The sequence below is a fragment of the Babylonia areolata genome, chromosome 17, assembly GCF_041734735.1.
Source record: "Babylonia areolata isolate BAREFJ2019XMU chromosome 17, ASM4173473v1, whole genome shotgun sequence".
In the NCBI taxonomy this organism is placed as follows: Eukaryota; Metazoa; Mollusca; class Gastropoda; order Neogastropoda; family Buccinidae; genus Babylonia; species Babylonia areolata.
In genome coordinates, this window is record NC_134892.1 from 18,061,672 (window position 1) to 18,074,124 (window position 12,453).

Sequence of the window (12,453 nt, forward strand, 5' to 3'; positions counted from 1 at the left end):
ATACAGTAGTTACGTTTTCTTACAGACATTAGTTTAACAGTAATGTAATTGCTCACCACCAGCAGTGCGTTTAAAAAAAAAAAAAAAAGCCTTTTGATTATAAAGGTGCTTTTCAATTGTTGAAGCATTTCAGAGCATACATGGTTTACAACTGTGCTGGTCTCTGAACTTGACTGGTCACTTAAGAAATTTTCAGTTAGCAAAATAATATGCTTGAATATTGACCAGTTTTTAACTCTTTCATTCCTGCAGTACGGTTTTCCGGTTTACAGGAATTTTACCCTTCATTCCAGGAAGCCAGAAAACCGTGCAGCAGAGAATTCCCCCTTTCCTTCCTGCAGCCCAGAACTTTGAACTTCATGCGAGTCGCGTCATCAGTGCGCATCAACTATCTTTGACCGGGTCACTAGTGGGGCAGTGTTTATGAGTGGAATGGATGCTAGACACCCCCCTCCCCCTCCCTAGGCCATGGGAAAGTGGGCGCCGCTACATTCTTGCCGCTGTGCTGTATAGACACATGGACACAGAAAAATGGAATGTGTAGAAAGTTCGGATTGTGACCAGTTTTCTGATAAGTTTTACAACGCTCTATCAGATAATGATTTCGATCTGTTTCAAATGAATGATGAGGAGAGAGTGCAGTTAGCTGCTGCTGAAGAAGCACTGATAGCAGGTGATGAAAACTTCAAGAAGTGCAAGTGGAAAAATTGTGGTGTATTACTGTATATTTGTGCAGTAACTAGCGTGACTGCTTCAAGGTATATCACACATGTCGCCTTTGTGTGGCATATTACATGATGACTGTGACACGGACATGCACATTTAGAGAAAGTATTGTTTCTGAATAGTTTTTGTTCAAGAATTGTGTAGATAATGATCTGATTCTGGCTCAGTGACTGCTAGTGTATTGAAAGGCATATATCTCTTTGAGACAATGTTCAAATCATGTGATAAGGACAATAGTAGTGACAAATGTGAGTTTTTTATCAATATGACTAGCAGTGTGGCACTGAGATACTTATACTCGGTGAGTACCTGCATGATGTGCATACTCTGCAAGCAAAACAGTCCTGCATGTGGTGTGTACTCGTATGCATTCTGTTTGACTCCAGACTCAGCTGTTTTACACCTGAGTGTCACCAGAGGTGTCACCATATAGTGTTAACAGGGTCACAGACAACTTCTCACATCAGTTCTGTACACAACATTATATGACAATCTTGGTGTATTGTAATAAGCAGTGTTACCCACTTGCCGTAAGCTCCATACACAAAATATTGTGAAAATATTGAATGCATTTGCAAGGGACGTTGAACGGTAGAGCATGTTTTAACCCGCTGTTTAGTAATGAAACCTTTTTTGCCTCCAGAAATTGCGGAACATGTGTTACCAGTTTCAAATGTTAACATTTTTTTAAAAAAGTTATATATTTCAAACTGTTCTTTATTAAAGTTAGCTAGCTATGTGTTAAATAGTCCAGTTGGTTGTTTATTGTAGGTCCCCACACGAACCTCTTTTCAAATAATAATCTACAGAAGTAGTGCATACAGTATTTGATTATTGATAATTTTTTTGTCCGAATCCCGCTTCCCCCGTCCCGTCTCTCACACACACCCTTCCAATATTATGTTTTTTTTCTTTTTCCAATCACTGACACTCACCCTCTCCATCAGTTTAGATTTCGTACTCTTTTCCACATTCTGTTCTCTCTCTGTGTGTGTTTGTCTGTCTGTCTGTCTCTTTCTGTCTGTCTGTCTCTCTCTTCCTTTCTTAGTTCCCTCCTCCTTGCCCCCCCACCATCCCCCCCACCCTCCCTTCCACCTCAACCACCCCCCTTTTCATTCGAATATACAGAAATGTCGATTTCTAATTAATGATAACAATTATCATTATGATAGAAATGATAATAATCCAAATTATAATAATATCTCTTTTTTTTCAGTCTAATATCATCATCTTAGATGAACAGACTATATATAATAAATAAAGAACGATGCCATAAGTCTCCGAAATAAGTACACTGCTTCATGCTTTCTTTCTCTTCTCTAAATCCAGGAATGAAGGGAATATATGTATTGTAGGAATCTCGGAAAAGGGGGAGCAATAGTTCATAGAAAAATAGTAACGAAAGAGTTAATTTAAAATTAAAAATTTTTTTTTTATTAGTATTGTTGTTTGCTGTATGGATTATAAATTTGCAGAATGAGAAAATGTGAAGACGTTCATTGTCTGAATTTGGACAGTTGAAGGAAATAATTCTGACAAGAAACAGCTACCATTATGTAAAATTTGGCAGGCAAAGAGGTTTTTATTTTATTTTCATAATTACAGAATAAACCATAAATCATTAAATGATGATGAACTTTTATTGGGAAGTCAGTGTTTAAACTGAAGGAGGCACCATGGCAGAGTCGGTTAGGCATCAGACTTCTGATTCACTGTTCTGAGTTCAAGGCCCCTTTCAACACGGAGTTGTGTCCACGGGAAAGGCACTTTACTCTGTTTTTCCTCACTCCACCCAGTTGTGAATGGGTTCCTGACTTCAGATGGGGAAGGTTGTGAAAAAGAGTGGAAGGAGAAGATTGGGCCCCACCTTCCATTGCTGAGCCCTAGACACAGTGGGTGTGAATTCACCGCCCTGATGGTACTATAACTAGTATAAGGTTAATTTTTTTGTTGTTTTTTCTTTTTTTTTTCCAATTTCAATATTCTTATAATACATAGATGATAGAGTAATAATAATACAGTAATAGACATTTGACATAAATTTATGTGTATTTCAGAAAAAAGGACAAATTGGATATGTAGCAAGCAGAAGACAAACCAAAGATGAAAATAAACCAAACATAATGTCATACATAGATATGGTACATATACATATATATACATGTACAGTATTGTAATGAAATATATATATATATTTGATGACTTATTGAAATGATTTATGCATATATTCACAGTTGTTTTGCTTATATATATATATAAAATATATATATACACACACACGCACGCACACACACACACACACACACACACACACACACACACACATATATATATATATATATATATATATATATATATATATATATATATATATATGACCATCAGAACTGCAGAGGAGGCAACTGTTGTTCCGACTGTTTGGGCTAGAATTTGATTATAGTGGAGAGTGTCTTGCCCAAGTACATCCCCACTCTCTCGGCCAAGAGGGTTTTAGGACAGTCGGCGTTGGGATGGTTCCCAAAGGCCAACTAGCCCACAAGGCTGCAGCACTAAGAGCCAGTGCAATTTTGCCTCCTAGTTTGAGAGTCATAGTCCTTCACAAAAGACTAAGCTGTAAATGGTTTCCCATTGACTGGAGAAACTATTGATAATACAGCTCTCACTTTGCTGTTGGCTCAAATGTAAACTTATGTCAATCTGTGAATGTGTGATATAAGCTGAGTGTTGGGCGTAACATATATATATATGTAAGCGGGTGAGCACGGGCAAGCAAGCATTTTTGTGCGTGTGTGATCGGAAGTGATTTTTAAATATTTTCTTATTTTACTTGGATTTCATGTATCTTAATGTTAATGTTCTAATCTTATTGGCGTGACATATGTTATGTGCATGCATACGTTGGTTGTGTGTGTGAGTGTGTGTGTGTGTGTGTGTGTGTGTGTGTGCATTTTACTTATATATACGATTTATTCCCTTGATGTTTTTATTTATGTATTGTTGTACAATACCTTATGGTCTTAACGTGTGTGTGTGTGTGTGTGTGTGCATGTGTGTGTATGTGTGTGTGGGTGTGTGTGCGTGCGTGCGCGCATGTCATTTTTGGTAATCTTATACCCTTTTTTTGTTGGATGTTTTCATTTGTTAATGTTGTTGTGCAATACCCTATTGTCTTAACATGAGTATGTGTGTGGGGGGGGGGGGGGGGGGGGTTAGTATATCGTCAGCTATTGGGAATTCTTATTTGACTAGTTTTAATCTCTTCTTATGTTGCGCATGATTTTATGCCAGTGTTTACAATGAGCCTGTGATTGCACAACTTAATTTCCATGTGGATTAATAAAGTGTTTTTGATTTTGATTTGATTGATTTGATTTATGGAAAGATACATAATTACATTCCACCCAAAATGTACCTTTTGCATACTTAATCAGTTAGTATATATATGCATTTTCTCCAGTATCTCCTCTTGTTAAGTTGTACTTCAGTTTTGCATACACACACACACACACACACATATACATATACATATATATATATATCCTGTTCATCTTGGCTATCTGCTCATCTGGAGCAGCATGGCTTATGGCTGTAGAGACCAGCGCGGGAATGACAGTCGGTCACAAAGGCCTAACCTGTATAATACAATAAAAGATTAAGTTTGTTGCTAAGGGACCTTTACCTTCTAACGTTAAGACGATTGACTGACGATTGAATGGTGATGCAGCTACAAACCCGTGTGTGTGCTGCAGGTCCCACCATTCCCATGGATCCCCAGGAGGCAGCCCAGGCGGTGTTTCCCTCCATGGCACGAGCTTTGCAGAAGTACTTACGCATCACCCGGCAGCAGCCACGATACTCCATGGAGAGCGTGCTGGCCCACCTGGCCACCTGCATCTCCCATGACCTTTCACCCCGGGCCTTCATTGCCCGCTACCTCACGCAGGGTGCCGTCATCATGAGTGAGCACGACCGGCGTGCTGTGGACCGCTGGGTGATTGTCTGTGAACAGAATGTGGTGCGGGAGGTGGAGGAGGGCACGCAATTCCAGCTTCGTCATGGCGACATATCGCTCATGTGTTATATCCGCAAATTGCCGCATTTTAGCATGACGGAGGACATCAGAGACCCCAAGAACAACAAGTTTGTCTTGAGACTCAATTCAGAAACCTCTGTCTAGCATTAGTTTGTCTTCAGACTTAATTCAGAAACCTCTGTCTAGCATCAGCTTGAGACTCAATTTAGAAAACTCTGTCTAGCGTCAGTTTGTCTTCAGACTTAATTAAGAAATTCTGTCTATTTGAGACTTAATTCAGAAACTTCTGTCTAGCATCAGTTTGTCTCGAGACTCAATTAAAAAACCTCTGTGTCTGTCTAGCAGTGGATTTTCCCTCAGGTTAGCTAGAAACTCCAAGAATAAGTTTGTCTTGAGACTTAGTTCTGAAACCCTTTGTCTGGCATGTGGAATTTGCTTCTAAAGCTTTTAATGCAAATGGTGACTATTGCTGAAGTACATTTCTGCTCCTTCTCCCTTCCAGTTCCAGAATTTTTAATTTCATCAGACTTACTTCCACAAGTTCCAAGCTGGTTCTTTGATGGCAGTTCATCACTACAGTCTCAGAATGGTAGAATTTTGAAGCACTGTGGTTTACAACAATATCTTTGTGAATTTTATCTCCCAGCCCCACACCCTACCCCGACCCCCTTAAAAAAACTCTTTTTTTTTTTATCCCATCAAAAACTGCTGTGTGTGACTGGCAGTGGTGAATCAGTGTGGCCTGTGTCTGTGATTGGTAGCAGTTGGTGTATGTTTCACTGGCTGCATACTAACACACTAGGTTATGTTTAAGTAATGTACCCTACACATATGCTTTACAGTGCATCATATCATGTGTTTTTTAAGTGTAGACATGTTTTTGCCATATTTCCTTTTAGACTTTACACCATCTTGGCACAGTATGTGTTCAGGTGTGTACATCAGACTCTGTTTGTAAAAAAAATATATATAATGTTGTCAGTGTGAAGACATTGATCCTAACTCCAGTAACTGCCTTCTACAGAATGGAGAAAACAAAATCTTGACCTTTTACTAGTTTTAGACTTTGTGTTCACTTTTGTTACTTGATTTAGCCTTTTTTATCCTGTTTTTTTTTCCATTTTGTTTTGTGTCAAAGTGTATTGTGTTGTAATTTACTGAAACCAGGAGTTTCTCTGTGTTAGTATGTTGCTACATGTATGCTCAGTGCAGCTAGCCATCACACCACTTGTCTGTTTAACATAAGGTGTCAAATTTAAGGTATTTCTTTGAGACAGTGTCCTTAACACTCCCTAAAGAAAAAAACTTTGACTAGTTCAGTATCATTTTTAAAAAGTGCACATATCTTTCCTCAAAAAAGAGAGAGGAAAAAAAACAAAAACAAACTTGGACAGGTTAACTAATACTTTCAAAAAGTGCACAAACACTCATCAGAAAAATCAACTTTGACATTTTAAATACATTACTTAATCATTAATGCATTACAAAGCATAGAAAAAAATAAATGACAGTTTATACAAACACACAGTTGATTTTATGAGTCAACCACTTAGTATCCAGTGATGACATTTTGATGAAAAGCAAAATTAAGGGACAAGAACACTTCTTGTGGCTGGTCTAAGTTTTTTGTTTAACCCTTTCGCTGCCAGGAAAATAAGATTTAAGTGAAATCTATTTGCCAGGGTTTTTTCACAAAAAACGGGTCTAAATTTTCAAAAAATTCTGTGCTCTTTGTTATTGGAGAAAGACCCATTAAAGTATATATTTTCTGAAAGGGAAATGAATAAAGAATACAAAACACATGATGTTTTCCCATTTTATGCATTTTAAGTGACATGCTGTTGTTTTGAAATCAGTGTTTTGTTTTTTGTCACATTTTCAACTTGTTCATTACAAACATTAGTCTGGTAATTTGCACAAAAATATCATTTTCTGGACAAATGGATATCTGCACACACAAAATCATACTAGAACAGCCACAATATAAAAAAAAACTGAAAAAGAAATAGATGCATTGTGACTTCTGCAAGTGATAATATGAATGTGAGGCCACGCCCCCTCAGTCTCCACCCCCCTCCTCTTCACCCCTCTCACACCGTCACGTCATCAGACCGCGTTGGCTGAGTGCCAAGACAATAGCTCATACGGTGCCCTGCTAAAAATTCGTCTGCTAGAGTTGAACAGCCTGCATCACTCACTGATAGTTGTATCTTGGCCACTCTCTTGATTGCTCCCTTTATTTTCTATCAAATCGTCCTATAAATGTTCACCACTGTCTTCTCCTTCGAATTTATGCTCCAATTCTTTCTGAGCATTAGCTAAAGAAAGTAATCTTGGTTGATTTAGTTCGTCACGATCGCGTGTCTTGAGCACGGCGTCAGTCCGACATTTTGTTGAGCAAGCGAGAAGAGGAGCCAGGCAAAGACTGCGGCCAGTAACCCAACCAAAACGTTCAAATAAAGGACTGCCTTATGACGCAGATGGTGTTTCTAGCTATGAATAGAATCCAGAAAGATTCCCCAAGCTAAAGCTACCAGCATTTTTGTCAACGAACTGAATGCAAAGCAGGGAAAAGTCAGAATATTTCGATGACGAGTTATCTCGTCATGCAGGCAGCGAAGCATACATGCTTGCCATGACGAGTTATCTCGTCATGCAGGCAGCCTAGGGGTTAATGAAAACCTTCAGGTGACATCCCAGGTAACTTGTCTTTGGAGACAGACTGGTGTTGTGGAGACAGACTGTCTATGGAGACAGACTGATGTCTATGGAGACTGACTGATGTCTGTGTAGATAGACAGACTGATATCTATGGAGACAGACTGATGTCTATGGAGACTGACTGATGTCTGTGTAGATAGACCGACTGATGTCTGTGGAAACAGACTGATGTCTATGGAGACAGACAGACTGACTGATGTCTATGGAAACAGACTGATGTCTATGGAGACAGACAGACTGACTGATGTCTATGGAAACAGACTGATGTCTATGGAGACAGACAGACAGACTGTTGTCTGTGGAGACAGACTGATGTCAGTTTTTGGAGTCACCACAGGCAAGTTGTTTAGTTGTTGGACGTGTGATCCAGTGTTGACCAGTGATCAGGGTTTGAAGCCCTGTTCCAACATCATGTTGTGTCCTTGGGAAAGGTGCTTTCTCCAGCTTTCCTTACTGGACCCAGGTGTGAATGAGTGACTTTGGTTGGGGAAAGTGAAAACGGTGGCAGGAGAGGATTGAAATACCCTTAATCTTTAACCAGTTCTGAACATTGGTGATCAATATTTTTAATTTAATGTAAAAAGAAATTTCAAGTTGTCCTGCTGTCTATGTCTGAAACATGTTCTTCTATTATTGATATGTCAATCATACTCATAGTTCATACATTGTATGTTAACTTCTACCATTTGAAATAATAGTGCACCTTTTTTTACCCCTTGATGTAGTTTTTTAACGACTATAAAAAAAAATACAAGAAACAATGTCTCAGTTTTGATTTATTATTCGCTGGAATTTACTAAATGTTTCTATGTAATTTGTCTCAGTCCTTTGTGTGTGTTCATGCATGTCTGTGGTAAATTGTAACACTTGTATTTTTTCAGTTAACACAGCTAGCACAGGACAGGAATCCAAGGCCCACTGGAGTCTGTGCCAGTGGGTCAGTATGTCAGATCAAAAGTTATTTCCTTTTTCATTTATCAAGGACCTTGGGAATGGTGTGTCCAGCCAAGCACAGGACGATGTATTAATTGACATATTCTTGTTCAGCCGTTCAGTTCACTTTTATTCCTAGTTGATGAGGATTTGTCAGTCCTGAGATGAAAAGCCAAAATTTCACAGACTTTCCAGGCTGACTGTAACAGTGTATGAAGTGTTTTTTGCCGCCTTTGGCTCAAGATGACTGGAAGTTCACACTGCAGTGAAGAAACATTGAGAATATGGAGAGACTACGTTTACATCATGCAGACTGGTCACGGTAGTTAATGAGTAAAGAGTTGTTTTCTCAAGACCTGACCAGCATGTTGGGTTTATGCAAAGGTTAGGCATCTGCTCATTTGAAAAAAAAGAAGTATTTTTCTTAATAAAGTAGACATTTAGCATGTATAGATCAGAATCAGAATACTTAGAAACTGAAACTCAAACTGTAGAATAAATGGTTTGTGTGGCTTGGACAGTGTGTGTTTTAGGTGGAGATGTGTGGTGACACATCTTTGTGTTACAGTGTTATAGTTTGGGAAGGAGTGAGTAGGCAGAGTACTTTATTTGTACTCTTAGGAAGAGCAGGGGCGTGCATGTAGAGTTCATTGATTTGTTGTAGCCAAAGATTAAAAGATCTGATAACATTTTCTGACATTTAGATAAAAAGATTATTTATTCCTCATTTTTTGTAATTTTATTTCATTGTTGATGTGAATCTGACAGGAAGCTGGGAAATGACCCAAGTATTGATGAATAAAGCTAAGCACAGCCATGTGAAAACTGTGTGTGTGGCTGCTCTCCCATGCACAGGTCATATTGTGTTGTATTGTATTACCTTTTGTCGCAACAGATTTCTCAGTGTAGAATTTGGGTTACTGTTCCTGGGAATGGTGCGTTGCCACAGAGCAGTGCCAACCTTTTTTTTCCCTGTCTGCAAGTTTACTTGTTCCATTACCAGAGTGGATTGTTTTCCAGAATTTTGACAGGGTCAGCGCTTATTTCATCATGGGTTCTTTTACTGGCACTACACAGGACCTCAGTTTATTGTCTCATCTGAATGACTAGCACCCAGACGACTACTCTAGGTCTAGTGGAAGGAGGGGTGGTAAAAGTTCTGGTTCATATGTGGGACTCAAACCTGCTGACACTCACTTCCTGGTCAGGTGCATTACCACTAGTCCACCGTTAGTCTGAAGTACACACTAATCCATTCCACAAGTACACACTAATCCATCATCCACAAGTACACACTAATCTGTCATTCACAAGGACACACTAATCCATCATTCCACAATTACACACTAATCCATCATCCACAAGTACACACTAATCCATCATCCACAAGGACACACTTATCCATCATCCACAAGTACACACTAATCCATCATCCACAAGTACACACTAATCCATCATTCCACAATTACACACTAATCCATCATCCACAAGTACACACTAATCCATCATTCCACAAGTACACACTAATCCATCATCCACAAGTACACACTAATCCATCATTCCACAAGGACATACTAATCCATCATTCCACAAGTACACACTATTCCATTATCCATAAGTACACACTAATCCATCATTCACAAGGACACACTACTCCATCATTCCACAAGTATACACTAATCCATCATCCATAAGTACACACTAATCCATCATTCCACAAGGACACACTAATCCATCATTCCACAAGTACACACTAATCCATCATCCATAAGTACGCACTAATTCCATAGACTTGGGAGCATTGTTCAGCACTGATAAGATCATTTGTGCAACTCAGCCCTGGCACTTGTATTGTGTGAATGATGCATTCTGAAATTAGCACATCAATACTGTGTGGTGTTGAATGCAGTGTGTTAACCTTTCTTGTATGTCACTTAAAATTTTGTGCACAGTATGTCGTGATGTGCAGAAAACCTGTGGTGTCTGTAGAGGAATATACTCCATGTAGGACACTGTGGGTGTGTAGTTGCCCATTTTCACTGTAGATTAACAATACCTTGCTGGCCATTGTGGGTGTGTAGTTGCCCATTTTCACTGTAGATTAACAATACCTTGCTGGCCATTGTGGGTGTGTAGTTGCCCATTTTCACTGTAGATTAACAATACCTTGCTGTACACTGTGGGTGTGCAGTGACCCATGGTTTCTGTGAAGGAACAGTTCATTGCTGTGGGATGTGAGTGTACAATAGCACACCTGTCTGCAAAGAAAATATGACATACCCTTTAGCACACATGTATGCATTGTTTGGCAACAAAGAGGGGAAGAGTGCCCAGGGTGAGATACATGTTGAGTCCAGCTTATCTGTGGACATGCAGCAAAATGATACTGTTGGTTAAAAAAAATGGGTGCTCAGAACAACATCCAGTGTTTGCTCATGCTGACATTGAAACACTCCATCATCCATCTGCCCTGTGCATGAAAATCTAATAGGACTGCACCTGTTTGATTATATGTTTATGTTTGCATCATTCAGATATTATGTACTTTTTTAGCATGTAGACATTGCTGTAATTTTTAGTGTGTAAATGTTGCTGTCTCATTAACCCCTCGACTGCTGACCCTTGGTGAAATGATCTGTGTTGCATCAGTTGCATTGCATTTTCTCTGTGTACATTACAGTTATGTAGTTGACTTTGCTGAACAAAGGTACTATTATGCTGAGAGGAAAATGGTGACTGACATTGTGGTCTGTAATCTGAATCCTGTCTCGCTGAAGCCACAGCCTGATGTGATGAGCATGGTTGTCAGCAGCAGCCACAGGGTTAAAGTGAAAGGTGTGGATTAGTCTGGAGAAGATATCAGAGGCTTTGTAAAAGACGTTCAGTGCACAATAAACTGTTGTCTTGTAACGCTTTCATGGACAATTCTGAACATGACTGAAATATGGTGTCACATTTCATGATATTTTGTGTGTTTTAATTTAAACTTGAAAACAATAATTATGTGCTGACAGTTTTAAAAAGTGGAGTATGATACATTCCAAATTACTGCCTGTGAAAATGAATTTTTGTGAAAGGTACATGCATTTCGTCTTCCTGAGATCTGTGTTGCATTCATGTCACTGCATGTCTTGACTTTGATCAGGGAAGATTTCTTTTTATTCAGTGTTGTACCCTTTGCACTAACCATTAACCCCTTCTCTACTTAAACATGATCTGTGTGACGAGAATTCCAGGTGCAGGATTGACTTCTAGTGTACTTTTAAATGAGGTAATTGATTTTAATTAATGAAGGTGATGCCATCCTAAGTCCAAGTGAATAATATTGACCAGCATCCTATTTACCTGTCTTAGACCATGACTTTCTCAGTGGGCAACATCACTTCACTGATGAGTTTACTCATCAACAGAAGTCAAAGGGTTAAGCGTTTGTATTAAATCTTGTGAATGAATTGATGGCAATTTTTTAAGGTTTAAAGACATCTGTGGGGGATAAAATCCCAGATGAGTAGCGTGCTGTGAAAACACATTTTTCTCAGTAAAGAGAGCTGAATAACCTCAGTGCCCAGTCCACATACAGATTTATCTTTTTCAGAGAAAGTGAAGATAAAGAAAGAAAATACAGGCAGTTTCTTTTTAAAGGAAATAAAACCAATTGCCTTTTTTTTTTTTTTTTTGTAAAGGAAATAAAACCATTGGGAAGTAAAAAGACAAAATGTGAATAGATATGAATAGACTATGCTAATTTCATGTACATTATGTGAATAATACATTTTCGACTTGTGTACCGGTTAGAAAATGCCAGTTGCTGTGAAGCCATTTATGTATTGTGACTTTTGGTGATGATAATAGTAACGACTATTGTAAAACATTCCAGAAAATATTTCTTTTGGTTGGGGTGTATGTGAATCCACAACAGCAGCTATACCTATAAAACGTGTGTGTGTGTGCACAAGTGCCATGTGCGTGTGTGTGTGTACGTTTGCCTTGTTCCATAAAATATTGTCTGCTGTCTGTTGTTCGATTTTGTGAAAACTAAT

At 38.8% G+C, this 12,453-nt stretch overlaps 1 protein-coding gene across 4 annotated transcripts in view; it reads left to right on the forward strand.

Moving 5' to 3' along the window:
- The window catches only part of LOC143291702 (vang-like protein 2-B), a 51,488-nt gene extending 40,199 nt beyond the window's left edge, over positions 1-11,289 (forward strand). For 3 of the 4 annotated variants that reach the window (XM_076601723.1, XM_076601724.1, XM_076601725.1), the window contains one exon: positions 4,476-11,289. In XM_076601723.1, coding sequence (XP_076457838.1) covers positions 4,476-4,903 — 428 coding nt within the window. In that variant the 3' untranslated portion in view covers positions 4,904-11,289. The remainder of the gene's footprint in view (positions 1-4,475) is intronic. The other variant, XR_013056567.1, reaches the window with a different exon arrangement.
- Positions 11,290-12,453: the final 1,164 nt, after the last annotated feature.